This window comes from Strongylocentrotus purpuratus, unplaced genomic scaffold, assembly GCF_000002235.5.
Source record: "Strongylocentrotus purpuratus isolate Spur 01 unplaced genomic scaffold, Spur_5.0 spur5_scaffold_17, whole genome shotgun sequence".
Classification (NCBI taxonomy): Eukaryota; Metazoa; Echinodermata; class Echinoidea; order Camarodonta; family Strongylocentrotidae; genus Strongylocentrotus; species Strongylocentrotus purpuratus.
In genome coordinates this window covers 13,056,384-13,077,257 of record NW_022145602.1, presented here as the reverse complement: position 1 = coordinate 13,077,257, position 20,874 = coordinate 13,056,384, and the positions used below count along the sequence as shown (strand labels likewise).

The 20,874-nt window shown below is 41.3% G+C and overlaps 2 protein-coding genes across 2 annotated transcripts; one reads left to right on the top strand and one right to left on the bottom strand.

Annotated features, from left to right (window-relative positions):
- Positions 1-1,125: 1,125 nt before the first annotated feature.
- On the bottom strand, positions 1,126-7,900 carry LOC115925052 (E3 ubiquitin-protein ligase Midline-1-like). Its single transcript, XM_030988206.1, has 2 exons — positions 7,039-7,900; positions 1,126-2,232 (listed from the first exon to the last, which is right to left on the bottom strand). Exons 1-2 carry the CDS (start codon positions 7,669-7,671, stop codon positions 1,678-1,680), a joined length of 1,188 nt encoding a protein of 395 aa, XP_030844066.1. The 5' UTR covers positions 7,672-7,900; the 3' UTR covers positions 1,126-1,677.
- Positions 7,901-12,160: 4,260 nt separating this feature from the next.
- On the top strand, positions 12,161-20,517 carry LOC586050 (E3 ubiquitin-protein ligase Midline-1-like). Its single transcript, XM_030988219.1, has 2 exons — positions 12,161-12,796; positions 20,014-20,517. Exons 1-2 carry the CDS (start codon positions 12,161-12,163, stop codon positions 20,515-20,517), a joined length of 1,140 nt encoding a protein of 379 aa, XP_030844079.1.
- The last annotated feature ends 357 nt before the right edge of the window (positions 20,518-20,874 follow it).

Below are 20,874 nucleotides of genomic sequence, written 5' to 3'. Positions count from 1 at the left end.
ACGGGGTTGTATTTGCCGCCCCGCGAAAATGTACAATTTCAGTAGTCTTCCCGTTGTCTATCACGGGTACTAGGGACTTTTAGATTTGCGTGGACTGATACGTGTGACGTCCATTCAAGGCAGTGTATTAGAAGCACGTCGCTCGTAGCAATCCACATTGTCTTCGTGCGAATCTAAAAGTCCCTAATAACCTCGGGGGTAACCTACTAGGAGGCGGAGCTGGGGGAGGTACGTCGGTTGCACGTTCGGGCTTTTTTGTTTCCAGCAAAACGTATTAGCAAAAGGAAGATATATTTACAAACTTTGAGAACATAATAAACCAGGTTAATATCTTCTCTATGAATAGTTTTGGGTACTTGGAACATAGAAACATTATCATTTTTAGCCCTCGAAGTAGATGCTCAAACTTCAAACGCGTTTTTCTCGGTTCCCCCTTTTTTACCAGCACCCACGCATAGCGACCTTTTACCGGGCAACCGACGGTTGTCCTCGGGGGTAACCTACTAGGAGGGGTGGTGGGGCGGGTACATGTCCTCGGGGGTAACCTACTAGGAGGGGGAGGTGGGGGAGGTTTGCCCTCGGGGTAACCTACTAGGAGGGGGAGGTGGGGAGGATACTTGTCCTCGGGGGTAACCTACTGGGATGGGAAGGTGGGGTGGGTACTTGTCCTCGGGGATAACCTACTAGGAGGGGGAGGTGGGGAGGATACTTGTCCTCGGGGGTAAACTACTGGAAGGGGAGGTGGGGGAGGGTACTTGTCCTCGGGGGTAACCTACTGGGAGGGGGAGGTGGGGGAGGGTACTTGATATCGAGGTAACCTACTCGGAGGGGGAGGTGGGGGAGGGGGTACTGGTCCTCGGGGGTAACCTACTAGGAGGGGAGGGTGGGGGAGGGTACTTGTCCTCGGGGGTAACCTACTTGGAGGGGAGGTGGGGGAGGGTACTTGTCCTCGGGGGTAACCTACTAGGAGGGGGAGGTGGGGAGGGTACTTGTCCTCGGGGGTAACCTACTAGGAGGGGGAGGTGGGGAGGGTACTTGTTATCGGGGTAACCTACTAGGAGGGAGAGTAGGGGGAGGGTACTTGTCCTCGGGTGTAACCTATTTGGGAAGGAAGTGGGGGAGGTTACTTGTCCTTGGGGGTAAGCTACTAGGAGAGGGAGGTGGGGAGGATACTTGCCCTCGGGGTAACCTTCAAGGAGGGGGAGGTGGGGGAGGGTACTTGTCCTCGGGGGTAAGCTACTAGGATGGGGAGGTGGCGTAATTGTCCATATTCATGACATTTTGTTGATTAGGCTGGAAGGGGAGCTGAGGGGGAATGTTCCAAGGGGTTACCAACCGGGATGGGGAAGCGAGAAATTGTCCATATTCATGGCATTTTGTTGATCAGGCTGGAAGGGGAGCTGAGGGGGGATGTCCCAAGGGGCTACCCTAGTGGGAGGGGGAGGCGGGTTATGGTCCATATTCATGACATTTTGTTGATCAGGCTGGAAGGGAAGCTGTGGTGGGATGTCCCAAGGGGCTACCCTAGCGGGAGGGGAGGCGGGTTATGGTCCATATTCATGACATTTTGTTGATCAGGCTGGAAGGGGAGCTGAGGGGGGATGTTTGAAAAGGCTTCCCAACCGGGAGGTAGAGTTAGTGGGAGGGTACCTGTCCTCGGGGAGGCGAGTAATTCTCCTAGGGACGGGTGCGGTTTAAAAAACGTGCCGTTGGTAATTGGCAGGAGGGTGATTGTCCAGGAGGTAATTGTCCTAGAACTGTTTCTGAGATATTCCCGAGGTCAAGACTGGTGTCATCTGCAGGCTTGAACTTCTGCTTGTTTGCCTTCTCCTTTATGGTTGCTGCAGAGGTTTGATCAATAACCTCCTTTAGCAACCCATCGATCTCTTCGCACAGGAATGTGTGAGCAGACAGACTGTCCGTCTCGAGACATCCCAGTCTGTCATTATCCACCAGATCTACCGAACTACAAATACTCTTGATCATCTGCCGGTCGTTCGACTTTAGACCGTTGAGGGCTTCATTAAAACTACGTTCCAGAGCATCGATCTTCTCAATGAGTACACGTTGGTTGTCTTCTAGTCGCTTGACCTTGGTACGACAGGCTAGGCCCACATTTTGACGTAGTAGCTGAAACGCAGTATGTGCTTCATCACGATGTGTCTCCACATTCTGAATGTTCTTCTCCAGGTCTGACTTCTTTGCTTTACAACGATGGAGAAGATCACTCACCTAAAGAACGGAAGTTGAAGGAAAGCAAAAAGAATGATTCTCCCTTGAATGTGAAATTCTGATCACATTCTGAAATCCAGGCCCGGTTCAAGGGAGGGGGGGGGGGGGGAGCGGGCCTTGTCCGCCTCCCCCTGACAAAACATTTTTTTTAAATTTTTTATTGTGACCAGAAATTTATCTCTTTTTTTGCTGAAAGGGGGGGGGGGGAGGGTTGAGCGAAATATCGGCTGGCGCGATTTTCAAATTTCCGGGGACGCTACCCATCCTTTTGGCATAATCCTTTGATATTCACAATTTTAGGCTTTCCGAAACACAACCTGGTATCCTAACTGAAAAATCTGTTAATTATAATTATTCCGTCAACAGGACCTGCTTAGTACTCATTTAGAGGAATTAACGAAGGGAACAGAAATGGAAAAAAATGGAAGGTAATGATAATGGTTTGAAGTTTTTTTAAATAAAGTTCAATGGAATAAATTGCATTCATTTACCGGAAAACCCCAATCGTAAATAGTGCACTCACCATGGCAGCTGACAAGAGAACCTGCCCCCCCCCCCCCACTCCGGGAACGGAGGGACCGCTTTCATGTTCCCCAAATCTCCGGTAATTTTCACGCAGCAAAGTCCGGCTCGTAATACACAAAAAATCGACCCGTATTGACTTTACACACCGGACTAAGATGGGTTGCTTTGAAAGGGAGGGAACATGCATACGCGCAGGTCCAGATCCAGGATTTTTTTTTTTTTTTTTTTTGGGGGGGGGAGGAATTTAAAATTATGCGAGCCAAATATTGATACGTAATGGGCCAAATGAGCCAAAAACAAAACAAAAATCCGCATAACCCCCACAGAGCGGGCCTCCCTTGGGGTAGGGGGCACAGTGCCCCCCACACTTTTTTTAAGCACCCGATTGTCCCCTTTTACTTAGGAAAAGTGCCCCATAATTTGTTTAAGAAGTGCTCCTTTAAACATTTTTACTTTGACAAGTACCCCTATTAATTTGTAAAAGTGCCTCTTCCCCTTTTCATCTCTGATAAGTGTCACTTTTATTTGGACACGTGCCCCTTTTCCTTCGACAAGTACCCCTTTTTTCTTTGCAATAAGGGTCTTTTTCCCATTCTCATTAGTGCCCTTTTTAATCTCTAGTAAGTGCCCCTAGTTAGGTACGAGAAGTGCCTATTTTCACTTTTGATAAGTGCCCCCTTCACCTCTGATAATTGTCTTATTGAAATCTGAGAGGTACGTGCCTCTTTTACTTTGACAAGGGCCCCTTTTTCTTTGTAAGAAGTGCCCCTTCCCCTTTTATGACTACCCCCATTTTAACTCGGATAAGCGCACCTTATATTTTCACATGTGCCTTTTTCGTTTCTAATAAGTGCTCCTTTTCTTAATGATAAGTTTCCCATTAAAAAGAGCCCCTTTATCTTCTCATAAGTGCCCCTTCTCTGTTCTATGCCTCTTTTCAGATGCGAGAAGTGCATCTTTTCACCTCTGATAAGGATATCTTAGAAAATCCCCTACCAAAATCTGGTGGGGGGCCCCTTTTCCGTCGACAAATACCCATTTCCTATTCTCATGACTGACTTTTTTCATCCCAGGTGAGTGCCTCTTTTGGAGGGTGTAAGAAGTAATGATGATAATTACTTTTTGTACTTTGGCGCATGCTTCTTTTCTTTCCTGATAAGTGTCCCCTTTTCCTCTCATCATTAAAGGTATAGACCAGTTCTAGTCATGCGAGGCATTGTGAAAGAAACGTTGATCCTCTAGCATATAATGGTATATTTTCGCTTTGAGATTTCCCTTTGTAGGTGCACTTTTGTATTGGTGCCCCCCTCCCCCCCCCCCCCCCCCCCCCCACTTCGGAAGTCGCTCGGCCGCCCATACTCTTATATGCAGGCCCTGTTGAACGTTTTACAAGGTGAGTGGGGGAGGCTAAGGTATTTACGATCAGGTAGAGCGTAGCGTAAATTGGCGTGGGGTCTAGGGCAAAGCCCCAGCGGGGGGCGAGGGACGGAGCCCCCTGAAGCTCAGGGGGTATAGGCATTTAATTACGGTCAGATGAGCATATTCTTGATACCTTATTTGTGACATTGGCATTGGCGTGGGGTCCATGGGGCGGAGCCCCGAGAATCTCAGGGTTTCATGCCTTAAATTATCGTCAGATAAGCATCTAGGGGCCCGCCTTAGGGCCCTTCATAGAAGATATTTTCCCTCCCCCTTCTCTTCTTCTTCTTCCTCTTCTTTCTTTCCCTTTCTCTCCTCTTTCCCTCTCCCTACTTTTCCTTCTCTCTCTCTCTCTCTTTTTTTCTTTTGTTTGCGGGGGGGGGGGGGGGGCAAGGCCCGCTCGGTCCCCCTGGATCCGCGCCTGCATACGCGTACCCTTAATAACATTGAGTGGGGGTGGGGGGCGGGGGTGTGCGCAGAGAACATTATCAATATGTCAAACTACACTTTAAGAAGTACAGGTAACATAATTAATATCTGCAAGTTATGGATTTATTTCATTTTTCTGAACAAGGTTTCTCCGGAGAAAGAGACGCCGACGAGGATCCAAACTGAATAAACCTACTTATATCTGTTTGTAAAATAACACTGAACAGTGAAAGTTCCAACAATGCACTTTATTTTCGAATGTCCTCATATCATTTATAAGATAGTATTTTGCCAGCAACATGTGTTCAGGAATTAGGAGTAATTATATTAATGGTACATACGAACGTTTTCGTTATACGATCTATCCGCATTCGAGTTGAGGCAATGAAACGTGCATCATTTGTTTTATACAACGAAACTTCTAGATCCTCGTTATTTAATGTAAAAAGAAACCACTTCAAGATAAATCCCAAACTTGAGCTAAGTTCAAATAATTAGCGTGCACCAGGCGCGTACGCAGCGGGGGGGGGGGGGGGGTGGGTGCACCCCCTCAGTTTTGTGTTTGTGTGTGATTTTTGATGACCCCCCCCCCCTCTCAATTTAAAAAAAAAAAAAAGAAGAAAGAATTGTGCCAAAGGGTGACCACCAAAAAGTGACCTTACCCACCCCCCCCCTGAGTCATTTTGAGTCGTTGCGAAATTTTTGGGGCCAAAAAAATATGTGCCCTCTCCCCCCCCCCCCCCTCGCTCAGCGGCTGGCTGAGGCTTTGCTAAATTGTCGGCCCGCTTTAAAAATGTTAACCCCCCCCCCTTAAAAATAATCCTGCGTACGCAACTGGCGTGCACGCACCAATTTTCTTTGGCAAGGCATTAATCAACATTCGTTATCAAAGGCGGAGATCCCGGTGGGTGGGGGATATATCCCCCCCCCCACCACATTATGCATTGGGTTATGATAAAATGCTTACCGTAGGCTTTCATTTAATTTTGCCTAAAGTAATAACCAACTCGCACGAATCCAGTTTCAAAAATCAAAAAAGAAAATCAGCTTCAGAGGGGGGGGGGCACCTCCCCCTTGTTGAAAGAAAAGGGTGACTGATCAGATTTTAATAGGAGCATTTATGAGAGGCGAAAGGGGTCTTTAGGAAAAGGTGAAGGTGTACTTCTAAGAAGGAAAAGGAGCATTTATTTTATAAAAAAGAAAAAGGGGAACGTGCCAAAATAAAAGGGGCAGTTAAAAGAGGTGAAAAGGGGAACTCGACAGAGATGAAAAGAGCACTTATTAAAAGGTGAAGGGGCACTTGTCAAAGTAAAACGAGCATCTCTCAGATTTGAATAGGGGCAATTATTGGAGGTGATGAGCGCACTTACCTGAAGTGAAAAGGATAACTTTTCGTACCTGAAAAGGGTGATTTACCAAAGATGATGAAAAGGGGCACTTATGAGAATGGAAAGGGACACTTTTCATAGGTGGAAATGGGAATTTATGAGAAGTGGGAAGGGGCTCTTCGAAAGGGCACTTGTCAAAGTAAATTTATTTATTTATTTATTTATTTATTCAAACATATTTATTCAGGTACACAAGATCAGAAGTAAATCTATTTTGCATCTTAGACCTGGTATTAAAAACAGCATATTAAGTAGTTAAATAACAAAGTATAACCAAGTAGAATACACAATACATCATAGTAATACACAATATGGAAGTATAATAATTCAAGGTCTTAACAACAATGATTCTAAATATAAATGAATGCTACATAATTGTCAACATAAAATAGTCAAATAAGAGTATGCAAATGTAAGGTCTTAGATTAGAGGTTTTAGATGTAAAAAGGGCACCTCTCATATTTTAATAGGGCAATTATCAGAGGTGACAGGGGCACTTATCGAAAATGAAAAGGGGCACATGTGGCACCTGATTAAAAAAGGCACTTATGAGAAATGGACACTTACTGCAAAAGCATATATGAGGGGCACGTATCAAAACAAAATGGGCACGTTTATAAAGTAATAGGGGCACTCTTCCTACGTAAAAAGGGGCACTTTAAAGTGGGGAGCATATCTAAATATATTTCAAAGGTTTTTAAACATTTTTTAAAATAATTTTCTCAGACCTGCTAAGCTCCACCCTACAAAAATGCTCCAGATCTCATTCATCTTGTGACATCATCTGTCAATCTTTAGTCAAGAGACAATGGTATGTAGGTTCACCAGAGCTGATAACCTGTTTACAATACCAACATATGAGATGCTATGTCAGACGTCACCAGGAAAAGAAAGGTTAATGTGAATGTAATGTAAGAAAGAATGCAGTTCTTTTGTGAGAATGTGCAATGATGGGGGTGGTTACATACCACGGTCTCTTGTTAGCTCCCTAATGATGTGATATCACAAGATGAATGAGATCTGAAGCATCTTTAAGGGTACGTACCTTATCCTGCATTTCCTTTTCAAAGTCTTGATGTGATTGTATCTTGTGATCTCGATGATCGATGACGACGCACTTGAAACAGACGCGCATCTTACAATCCTGACAGAACATATCTTTGTTCTCTCGTCTGTGGGCGGAACATTTCTCGGAAGGGCGACCAGGTTTAACTTTTCCCTCAATTATGTCCTGGAAAGATACGATCTCATGACCTTCGAAGAACAGCTTCAATCGTTTGTGGCCAACGTGGCATTGGTCACACATGGATACATTGCATGTAATGCAAAAAGCGATCGGCTCTACCTGGATCTTGCAGACAGTGCACTTTTGCCGCATCTTCAGGATGGCATTTGCCCCTCCAGAACTGGCATGGTAGTCGTCTACGAGTCCGTTGACCGTCACATTGGGAAAGAGATCGTCGACCCGGTTTGCGGACAACTTTGTCACTGTCCTGCAGAGAGGGCAGACCATGTGATCAAGATCCTGGTGGGATAGGTCGTATTTCCTGAGACAGGTTCGACAGAAGGTATGTCCGCAGGTCAAGAGGGTTGCATCGTCGAAGATACCAAGACACAGTGGACATGTCAGGCCTTGTGAAGAGATCGGAACGTCCTCTTCTTCCTGTTTCTCGGCCATGGATGTGATGTGCGAATCGAGTACAAATTAGAGATAGCAATTAAGCCTGCACAGAATCCCGTTTAAATGATTTCAACGAGATCCACTTTTATGAAAAGTTTGCTGTAAACTTAGTGTATATTATGTAGCTCTACGATGCTGAAATAAACACAATGTCTGCACTCATTAATAGAGAATACATGTACGTCACAATAACGAGTTCTCTTCCCAATGAAGCCTAAAGTATACACCGGTTATGATACCAACTATGCAAATAAGCGCAGCGCCCTGAATTTGTACTAGTACTGGTGGGTTTTCCCAGAGGTCAACACTTTGACCTTTGACGTCGATCGTATCACGTTGAATTTCCACTATAATGTGCTTCTCATTAGTATTCAGGAAACCAACTTTCGCTCTTAATTCTATGCATGTTATTGACAATGTGTATTAGATGAGCTGAGCTCTTCAATAGGTTCCTCACATTTCACCCTGTATATTCGATACAATTATTTTGGACGTCTTTACCAAGAATTGATCATATAATGTGATACTTTTAGTATATTTCGTATTGTGTTCTAATTTTGTCACTAATGTGAATTCTCTTTTGTGAAATGTGAAAAAAAATAAACTTGGAATTTGAAGTAGCGTACGTATCTGACTAACAGAGACACGATAAGCAACGCGTAATATTCAGATTATTCAGATATCCTTGCCTTATATAGGCTTATAGGAATGGGGATATCAGCAGGCTTAAAGATACTATTTCCCTTTTGCAGCCAACATCAAATTATGTAGAATTAGGCAGGATTTATGAATATGTCATGTATGTCCTATCCGTGAAGTTTAAACGTTAGCAGTGTCCTAATATTCAAATTATGCAAGGAAACCCCTTTACTTGCTACACTTCACTGTCAGACACTATTGAGTGACTGACTGGCCTCTTTTCTTCTTTGGTAATTAACTTACATAAAAAGTGTGAAAAGGGTACATGAGCATTTGTCTATATCATTAACCCACTTCTTGTAATGGCCAAAACATAAACTGATTGAATCTTTGCGCAGCATAAAACGTCCGACCATTTGATACAATGGTCTGAAAATTAGACTATTAGTTATATGAAAGGGTAGAAAATGAACTTTCTAGAAATGTGATTTTTTTTTTTCTCTGAAATTCAGATACCGCCCTAAAAATTACTTTATAGTTTCCTCTCCACGAAATGTTTTAAATCACTCATGCGTGAAATATGCATCATATGAGTTGCATCACATGAAAGAGGAGGATCTAAGCTTTACAAATATGTGTCATTTATCAATTCTGTGATTAAGTTATGATAAAACATCGATAATTCTCGGTTTCGTTTTCTGGGACGCACTGTATAAAGACCAGGATAATCAGAGCCATCAATATTTAGAACTTGTTGAAATATAGCGAAAATTGTTTTTGTGATACGTGTACCTCAGTCATTACCGCCAAACAGACTCTAAATCGACTCACTCTAAACAAAAAATTAGCGGTAATGTGATTGTTTGATCAATCTGTAGTTCATCTGGGGTTTGTTGCTTCCATTTGACTTGGGTATGCATGCAGGGGCGGATCCAGCCGGCGGCATGGGAAGGGGCCCAATTCGTGAGAAATATTTAGCGGTGACACAGCGACACAGCTGGCCGATAATTCGCTCAGTCGGGGGGGGGGGGGGTAGTGAGCACTAATTTTTTTTTTTTTTTTGGGGGGGGGGGGGGCCTCGAAAATTTGAAAAATTGAACCCCCTTCTCCCCCCCCCCCTTGAGCGTCAGGCGAGGGGGCCATCTAAATAAAATTAAAAAAGGTAATTTAACGTCCCAGTGGAGGGGGCCCGCCCCCCCCCCCTGGATCCGGCCACTGTATGCATGTTACCAAAGCGTTTTGATAGAGATAGTTGTGACACGCGCATCTACGCGTACTGAATGAAGATGACTATGGCGCTGATAAACGTTGGAGAACCGGGAGCGTCCGGGCTTTCACAGAGAATGGGCGCTATACCACTATACCAGAACTAAAATCCGCCATTATTATTATTATCGTCTGTCCCACTGGGTAGCCAGACACGGAGTTGGATACAGACTAGTAAATGTCAACAAACAAATTTTCATAGTCAGGAAAATCAAAAGAACTTCATTGTTACACAGGGCATTGTATTCGATGACGGACTTTGGACCTCCAATTATTTAATGCTCGATCGAGGAACTTCAGAACGAGCCTGTAGTTGCTTTTCAAAAGAACGAAGGATCATTTAATGAAAGTTTATACATGGGGCTGATTGTGATACTATATCATTTCTATCTACAGAATTACTTCGTGTTAATTAGAAAATACCTGTGCCTCCAGTTAGCAAAACAAATGTTCAAATCTGCAATGCAGAACCGCAGAATGGTTAATAGTGATTCATTTATGCCAATGAATGAAATGAGAAGGAACATTCGTTTTTTTCATGGACAAAAATGCATATATACCATCAATTTCTTTATTTTTACCATTAATTTCTTCATCTATACCATTTTGTACTCATGTATATTGTGTGTTGTATTTATTCCTGATTTTGTATTTTGTATAAAATTGATAGTGTATGTTAACTGATGTTATATAGATTGAAGAAACAGCCGGATAACGAATGTTATGCCTTGTAACTTTAATAACATTGAACTTGAAGTAGGTGAATGTTTGTTTCGATGTAGTTAAAATAAATTGGTTAACCCAGGCTCGTAGCTTGCTTGTCCTTAACACTTTTGTCATCTGCCTGATATTTCTTTATCGTGCTCTCTCCCTCTCCCTCTACTTTATCTGTATGTATTTGTAATGAAGTACACGTTTACGTCTCTTTATCCATGTATATTAAAGATTTGTTAATATCAAATATTCCCCTCTCACTCTGTCATCTCTCTCTTGTTTCTCCCTCGATCCCCACCCTCTCTCTTCTTATCCTTGTAAATATACTAAAGAAAATATCCTCTACTGAAAATCATTACCTTATGAGTTTCATGCAGTGTCATAAAATCAATAACGTCCCATGATGAGGAACATTATGATACATCAAATAAAATTAGTGTATACTTCCTCCCTATGAAAAGAGAAGCTGATACTTCCTCCGTCTTCTCTATTTCTTTGTACCCTATGTCTTCAACTTCCTTCCTCCTTCCTTCCTCCTACCCCTTTCTCTATCCCTCTTTTCTACAATTGTTTATCTCTCTCTCTCTCTCTCTCTCTCTTTCTCTCTTCCCTAGCTCCCGCCCCTTTCATTCTCCTGTCTTTTTTCCAATTCCAAATCTCTCTCCTTATTCCTTTCTCCCGATCCCCTTTACCAATATATCTCCTTTTATTTCTCTCTTCCCCGTCTTCTTTATCTCTTTGTTGAATCTCTTTCAATGATTTGATATGTCTGTATAAATTAGAATATAATAGTAAACAAATGTTAAGGGTTTATCCCCACAGTAACCAAAAGCTGTTATATAGGTACTTCCCTTACATTTATGGGGTACCACAAGGATCCGTCATGTAAAATATCAAAAGAAAGACACATAATAAATGTAAAATTTACACATGATTTAAATGAATATACGTTTAAGAAAAAAATACCCTTTGCTTTGGTGAAACTACTATATTGAGTTATCCCGATTTTCACGAAGCATAATATGTTTGGACATAAAAACTCTGTTACTCCCGAAATATCCTCCGTCTCACCATCTATATGCTATATTTTCGTTTTTAACAAAATAATAATGAACCTCAAGCTTTTAACTATATCGGAGAATCACGATAATGACAATTACTTTAATTTATTTTATTAAAAAATGATAATGATTATGATATATATATATATATATATATATATATATATATATATTATGTGTTTTAGGGGTAAATGCTTATACATTATCCCTATACATTGAGGTCTGCAGATACCCCCATGTATACACCAGACACTATTGCCTTTCCAAAGGCAAGCAAAAGCAAGCTAGGATACCTTACGCATTGCTTATTGTGTCCCAGTTAGTTATCAATGTATATACGTACGCCACTGTTGAAGGATGTAATGCACATATATTGTATGTAGAAAGGACAATTTTTGTTTATTAAAAACGAATGAGATGAATACAATAGCACGCAATCTAATAGACGTGACGAGTCAAAGGTTAAAATGGCGCTCTCTGGGAAAACCCACCAGTACTACTACAAATATAGCATCAATTCAGGGCGCAGCGCCTATATTTGCAGAGTATATAGGCAGCATTGACGTTGTGTACGTTCACATTTGGGTAGAGAGCTCATGTTTATATTGTGACGTACACGTATTCCCTAATAATCAGAACGTATATCGAATTGGGCCTGCATATATCATGTTTATATCACTATTAAGATCGCAGATATTCATATATTTTTCAGGTATACAACAAACTCTTCATAAAACATTTAATTATGATTTAGTGCAGGCTTAATTGCTTTCTCTAATTTGTCACCGATTCGCAAATCCAGATCCATGGCCGAGAAGCAGGAAGAAGGGGACGTTCCGAACTCTTCACAAGGCTTGACATGTCCACTGTGTCTTGTTATCTTCGAAGATGCAACCCTCTTGACCTCTTGCGGACATACCTTCTGTCGACCCTGTCTCAGGAAATATGACCTATCCCACCAGGATCTTGATCACATGGTCTGCCCTCTCTGCAGGACTGTGACGAAGTTGTCTTCAAACCGGGTCGACGATCTCCTCCCCAATGTGACGGTCAACGGACTAGTGGACGACCACCGTGCCAGGTCTGGAGGGGGCAGTGTCATCCTGGAGATGCGGCAAAGGTGCACTGTCTGCAACCTCCAGGTAGAGGCCATCGCTTTCTGCAGTACGTGCGATGCATACATGTGTGACCAATGCTGCGTTGGCCACGAACAACAGAAGCTGTTCTTCGAAGGTCATGAGATCGTATCTATCCATGATATCGTTGAGGGAAATTGTAAACCTGGTAGTCGCTACGAGAAATGTTCCGTCCACAGACAAGAGAACAAATATATTTTCTGTCAGGATTGTAAGATACGCGTCTGTTTCAAGTGCGTCATCATTGATCATCGAGATCACAAAATAAAATCACATCAGGACTTCGAAAAAGAAATGCAGGTTAAGGTACGTAGTCCAGTGGCAGGTCATTCATGAACCGTCTTAAATATCTCGTTCGAATTTACATATTACCCAAATGTACACCGTTGCTAAATGAAGTTATAATAATTGTGTCTTACCTCTTATCGTGACAATACGATTTATTTATGAAAATAATCAGAACAAAATATTCCACCTACATGGGCAATGGTCTATGTTGTCTAAAACCATGCTCCATAATGTATCCATCCTTAATAATAATGATAATAATCCGTACTAGTAAAGCGCGCATTTCACAAATAGGATATGACGTATTTTTGCGCTTCCAAAGGATTTTGATATTTTTACCCTCATTGGCTATAGCCCCGGCCCCTCCACTCAGTGTTATTTAGGTTACGCATATGCATGTTCCCTCCTTTTGAAAACACCTCCTAAGTCCGGTGTAAATTCTTTTTTGTGTACGAGCCGGACTTTGGTGCGTGAAAAGTACCCCTTAACCGGACATTTTGGTAACACGCATGGTATCCCTCCGTTCACGGAGTTGGGGGGGGGGGGCGGGGCTATAGCTTCAGCAACCGTAAAGCCAAGTGCCTTCACGGAATAAATCCTACCAGTTACCACACCTGGAATGGGTGCAACAAATGTTGATTAATGTCTTGCTAAACTAAGAATATGAGTGCCGTTGCAGGGATTCGAAACCTGTACCTTCTAGAAGTTCTAGTACCTATACCACAGTACCTTTAATCTTTCTGTCATATTTGTGAAAATCTGTTGACCGTAAATAGGGTTAAGATAGCAATCTATAGGTAGGTATAGCACACCAAAAATAATTACAACAAACACATGTTATTTGATGGTTGCAAAGGGTCAAGCTTCATGAAAGCTTCAACAAACAAAAAAACAGAATTGAAATTGGTCAATGCGTTGTGATTTTATACCATTTTTTTATATCGCAAAATTACCGAAAAACCTGCCAGAAATTGTCAAATTGTCAAAAATTGCCTAATTCGACAAAGTTGACAACTTAATTCATCACTTTCTTGGACACAAATAATAAATTAAATTATCAGACACTAAAAAATCATCTTTGTGGTAAATAATACAAAAAAGAAAATTCATATATCTATTACCGTTTTGAAAACAGAAGCCAACAAAATAAGTCATTTTTGCCATTTTTGCGAATCTGCAGATATAAAAAAGTTGTGAAAATAACTAAGTCCGCGTAATTAATATGCGCATATGTAATCAAATCAAAACCGAACATGATACATCAGTGAAACTTATGTATATCAGACAGGTATGGAGAAATATTTCATTTGAAATACAATAAAGTCATAAATATTCATCAAATATGCAAATTAGGTCATTTCAGCTAATTATATATAAGCGCACTCATTATGCAAATTAGGAAAGTCAAACTGTTCATTTTTGGGGCATTTTTAAAATCATATATTCATAGATCATATTGACACCAAATATTTACCTTTTTTTTTGCAATGCCAATACAATATGGCGATGGAAATTACTTGGATCACCGTCACAGCTATTTCCTCATGTTTTTCACAAATTATTCAAAAAAACCGATCATATGATAAGAATTTGTAAACTTTCAGCTACATCACAGTATATTTTTCTTTTTAAAAAAATGTCAGATTTGAGGATTTATGACGATTTTCAGAGAAACCATTCAACAGACCACAACATTCCACAAACACTGAATTTTAGAGAAAAACAAAGTTTGGTAATCCCAGTATAGTTGTGGCTACCCTATGTGTAAATAACAAATTGATTTGATGAGTGAAACACATGAGGATATTGCATTTTTGTAGGGGAGTTTAATACATTGAGGTGCATTTTTTTAACCACGCAGAATAGCAGCGCGAGTCAATGGGCGATCAGCGGGCCATGTCACACAATGGCTGAAAAGACAATATTCTAATTCAATAATTAACATATTTCCCACATGTCTATAACAATGAAACTACATAGAATTGTAGTTAAAGGTATGCTTGAAATATATGTGAAATAAAATTTTAAAAATATTGTTTAGTTTTTTTTAAATACATTTACAAAAATTGCTATTTCTACCAACTGACTGCTGTTGTGTGTGTGTGTTCGCGGGGCAGACTGTTTGCACAGGCAGTATGATCACCCTACTATAGGCCTGTTCTATCGGGACATCGATATTTATTATCCATTAAAAGGCTAATTATAATTATCAATTACAACGTTATTATCAACTGAGTCCAGGATTCTCTAGCGGTGGGTTGGGGGGGGGGTCGCATAAACCCTTATAATTACTACAACATTCTCTGACAAGCACAATAACATAATAGGTTGTCACGTAATGCCTCTCCAGCCCCCCCCCCCCCCCCCCCCATATGGAAACGTTGTATCATCCGCTCAATCTGACTTGCGTGCATAGAACAAATAAGCATTTTTCCATGAAAAAGTGAAGTTTTCTAAAATGTGCGTTTCTTTCCAGCATTAGGGCGCCCGGGAGTCACTCGGGTAACATTTCTTAAAGTATAATATAAAAAGACCATATGCAAATTTTCTGTACTTTTGTCGGAAAAAAATACATTTATCCAGCACAATGTCGTATCTTTTTGCGTTGGAGAAGAGCAAATAGCGAGTTTCAATCACACTTTGGCCGCTCTCGCCAGCTCTCACTCGTTTCACTGTGGTCAAGCGACTTCGGGGCAAGCGGTTAATGAAAATAATAATCGTTAGCTTTCTTCTGGTATTAAACTTGTTTTGATTGATTGTATAATTTTGTCGGAATAAAGGAAACAAAAAGGCTCGACCAATAACTTATCAGCGTCTGAATTGACCTTTTGACCTTGAATTTCCTGATGAAAGCGCACTAATGACGTCATCTTCGCTAAATCGGTGTCTTTTATCGTAAAATGCGACACTTTTACAATGTTTATACATCTTTTTTAATTATTAGTAAGATATAACATATTTTTTCTGATATCACTGAAGTTTTGGGTTTTATTTAATGAGTCATTTTAAAATAAGAGCCATTTTACTGTTTTAATTTACTGGATCGTACCATTAAAGTCGCAGGGTAGAAAGATGCATTTTCCAACCGCGCCAAATTTAATTTACGTTCCGACTTTAATTTTTGTTAAATGGGTTCGTGTTGTTAATAATCCACTGCTTTTTGCTCCAACAAACGTCCGCATGCGGAGTCGTTTATCAACTAAATTATTCAAATTTATGGATGCTTCCTAGCTTCCCAGGTGTTTGTGTTGTTGAAGCATTTCATTCACCTGCTATCATTTTTTGTACTTCAATTGCCAGAACGCAAATTTCATTTTGGTTTTATAATTTCATCGGAGTCGTTTATCAACTTTGTATTCAAATTTATGAATGCTTCGTCCCCAGGTGTTTGTGGTGTTTATGCATTTCATTCACCTGTTATTATTCTCTGTACTCCAATTGTTAGAATACAAAATGCATTTTGGTTTTATAGTTTCATGCAATAAGTAAGTCAATAAAAGAGTATGTTCTGCACAATAAAAACAATGTGTGTCCCTATTGTACAATGTAATGTGTCCCCTCATTTTGTAATAGTTAATTTACCCATTCACATAATGGAACTACCTGCCCGATGAAGCCAGTGGCCTGTCACTGTGAACATGACGACAAAGAAAGCGGACAAAATATACAGTTCCTCGGGTAGACAAAGGAACATCCCTTCACTGCTATTATGTAAAAAGGTGAATATGCATGTGACACCTGTTCTACACATTTTTACATAATAGCAGTGAAGGGATGTTCCTTTGTCTACCTGAGGAACTGTATATTTTGTCCGCTTTCTTTGTATGTCATATTCATAGTGTGTGACCCCTGAGCACTCAACACCGTGTGGTAGTCAGTTTGGAATAACTTCTTTTATGAGACAAATACAAGCAAACGTTTCCATATGCCCCTCCTTGGCTTAGCGATAACATACCCCATGCAGTCACACCAACGAGACCAAACTCAGACCGACAAAAGACCGAACAATCTCCCCCAAATGGCTAAGAACCTATTTTGGGAGTCGGTATAGAGACGGTTTGGTGGTGTAACTGGGGTATATTAAAAAAATCAATATATCAAGGTTTGCGCAAACTTTGCAGATGTCTGTGCAGTAAATTTTCAATATATATTATGAGGCGGTGTCAGACAGAGGACAATTATCTAGAAAAAAGCTATCTAGATAATAATTATCTAGATAATTGGCTGTCTGTCATCAATTATCCCGCAAAAAATCCAACCACGAACCAAGAAGATTCTCTGTTATCGAGATTTTTCACGGGATTTTTCGCTGGACTTTTTTGTCTGTTACCAATGTTGAAATTTCTTCCGAAAAATCCCGTTAAAGATCAGTGTAAGATCAGCTTTTAATTTTAATTTGCATGTTTTTCATGCTTGTGTACTTGTTATACTTTTACTTTTGTACATACTCTGTGACTGTGTTCAAACGGGGAAATTAATTCAATTCAAATCAATTTGAGGACATCGAAGATGACGTGTATTGTTGGAACTTTACACGCTCGTTCACCTGTGGATTTATTAACACACATACACAAATATAAGTAGGTTTATTCGGTTAGGACCCTCGTCTCTGTCTCCCTCTATTTTGTAATTCACCAATAATACCAAGTGCTAGTTTCGTTACTGACGGATCAACCCTGTTCAGATAAAATAAATAGATGAACTAATCTAATAAAGCAATAAATTGGTTCTAGGAAAATTACCCCCCTGGGCAATCACCCCCCGGAAAATTACCCCCCGGAAAACTACCCCCAAAGGACAATTACCCCCCGGAATATTACCCCCCGGAGAATCACCCCCCGAGGACAACTACCCCCCAAGGACAATTACCCCCCGGAAAATTACCCCCGGAGAATTACCCCCCGAGGACAATTACCCCCTGAGGACAATTACCCCCCGAGGACAGTTACCCCCCGAGGACAATTACCCCCCGGGGACAACTACCCCCCGATGATAATTACCCCCCGAGGACAATTCCTCCGATGACAATTACTCCCCGTGGACAATCAGGATTCAATAGCAAAAGACGATCTGACACATTGAGAGATGGCTACGCGCCCATAAGAACCCCTGCATGAACCCATATTCTTTCAAATACTATATCATGTTGTCTTCCTCATTACTACACATTTCCCTTTTATTATAATTTATGCAACCCCAGTGCGGTGGCTAATTTCCACGAAGGATGTAAGTTTTAGGTAATTGTCCAGCGCTTTTCAAAATGCATATAAATACATTTCTCTGAAGCAGCGTTATTGTAACTCTTTGTTAGTCACGGTACCTTCTTAAGAAATGAAAAGTTTCTCCCAAATCCCAAAGTCTTTACAGATTATTAATTTTGCATGACTCTGGCTCTCGTCAAGTGCTATGCACACACGTATGGTTACATTTAAGAATAAAAAGGAGAAGACATTTTAAAACTGGGAACAAATTAGTTTGTAATACACACACTAGAAACTATTTAAAGTACTGTATGCGGGCACCTTGCCGCCAAATGTACATAAATAAAAAGTGATATATTCGGTCATGATCTTGATACACGAATTTGAGGATATTCGGGCCTCTCGTTGCCCTTATTTGCGTTGATGTCAACAAATATTGTCAGCGAGCGAGGAAGGAAGACACTTAGTATCTTCACAATTTTATTTTCTCATGTAATTACATATTTTAACCGTTTCTGGTATTTGATTTTTTTTTACAAAATCAACGTTTTCCAAATCATTCTCTTGCGGCACCCCGGTTGAAAAACACTGTGCTGGCGTTACAAAATCAAGTGAGAGGAATTACCAGAGAGTGGATATTTATTTTCTTTTGACATGGCACCGTACATATAACTTGAATGCAATTTCTATTTCAAAATAATTTTAAGTACACGAAAACATATTATACAACATAAATAATAGATAACGTGAAGAAAACCTTAATTATGGATCATGGCATGGATACATACAAAGACAAATACACGATCAGCTGATTAAAAAAGTTACAGAGGATGCATAAAGGAAATCTTGCATCCTAATTTCTTTGTTGTGCCATTGATGGTGAGAGAAGCTGTAACGCGTACTCATCTGCGCGCAATGTATTGTTCAATTTCTAAGAAATGTAATTTCTGTTCTTTACTCGGTAGCAAAACTACAGGGGAATTGGGCAACCTCCCCCCCCCCCCCCCCCCCCCCATATCGAATTGAATAATTTGAAAAGACTGAAATGAACCTCATAAATAACAAAGAAAATGAAGGTTTATGCAATTTTCTGTAAATAGCAATTTGAAGAGAAGCTTGCGTTATACGTCACAGTGTTATAAATTCCTCGGGGGTGATTGTCATTGGGGGTTATTGTACTCGGAGGGAGGGGGGGGGGGGGGAAGAAGTTGTCCTCGAAGGGGGAGGGGTAGTTGTCCTCGGGGGTAATTGTCTTCGGGGTAGTTTTCCTGAGGGATAGTTGTCCTCGAGGGTAATAATAATAATAAAAACAATAGGTGGTCTGTCGTTGACAGACAACCTAATAATAATAATTACGTTTTATTTACCCAGGGTAGCCACTTCAGTTATGAAACTGCTCTTCCAGCGGGCCCTGCATAACATAATATGTTATTACTACCCTTCTCGAATCTAATATGCTGAGGGCCTAGCTAGAAGGCAGAAGGTCCCATTGTTATAAGTCTTTGGTATGACTCAGCCGGGGTACGTACTCACGACCTCCCGTTCATGAGGCGGGCGCTCTAACCACTGAGCCACCATGCCCAGTAGTGTCCATGGGGGGTAGTTGTGCTCGGGGGGTAATTTTCGGGGGGGTAATTTTACGGGGGGTAATTGTCCTTTGGGGGTAATTGTCCTCCGGGGGTAGTTGTCTTCTTGGGTAGTTGTCCTCGGGGGGTAATTGTCCGCGGGGGGTAGTTGTCCTCGGGGGGTAATTTTCCGGGGGGTAATTTTCCGGGGGGTAATTGTCCTTTGGGGGTAATTGTCCTCGGGGGTAATTCTCCGGGGGGTAATTTTCCGGGGGTAATCGTCCTACGGGGGTAGTTTTCCGGGGGTAATTGGCCGGGGGGTGATTGCCCAGGGGGTAATTGTCCTGATACGATAAATTAATAACGTCATATCTGAACGAGCCTTTACAGTGATGATTAAATATGTGATCAGAAATTCACCTTCAAGTGAGAATCATTTGTTTTCCTTCCCTATACTTTCGTTCTTCAGGTGAGTGATCTTCTCCATCGATGTGAAACAAAGAAATCAGAACTGGAGAAGAACATCCAGACTGTGGAGACACATCGTAATGAGGCACATACTGCACTTCAGCTACTACGTGAACATGTCGGCCAAGCCTGTCGTACCAAGGTCAAACAACTAGAAGACAACCGATGTGCACTCGTTGAGAAGATCGATGTTCTGGAGCGTAGTTTTGATGAAGCCCTCAATGGTCTGAAATCGAATGACGAATATATGATCGAGACAATTTGTAGATCGGTAGATCTGGTGGCTAATGACAGACTCGGATGTCTTGAGGCGGACAGTCTGGTTGCTCACACATTCTTTTGCGAAGAGATCGATGGCTTGCTGAAAGAGGTTATTGATCAAACATCAGCAGCAACCATAAGGGAGAAGACACAGAAGCAGAGATTCAAGCCTGCAGATGACACCAGTTTTGACCTTGGAACATCTCAGAAACAGATGGTGAGGCTGCACTGGATGGCATACTGAAGGGCGCTTCCGATGACACTTCTGCAGCAACCATAGGAGAGGAAGCCCAAGAGAAGAGGTCCCAGTTCGCAGATGAGGACTTCACGACAGGGTTATTCGTTGCCGAACAACAGTCCAAAAGTCAACCGAAACTCTGTATCATTAAGTGTGTAGATCTACGCGAAGATTTTGAAGCGATGACAAAATACACTAATAACTCAGTGGCAATCACATATTTTTATCCACATTACATTAATATCTTTAATTCAGATGAAGATGCACCTAGGAAATATTCCAACATTCCACACGATATGAAATGTTTTGATCTTGTCTTTCAAAGTGACATGACTCTATGCGTATCTACAAGTAATACAAAGG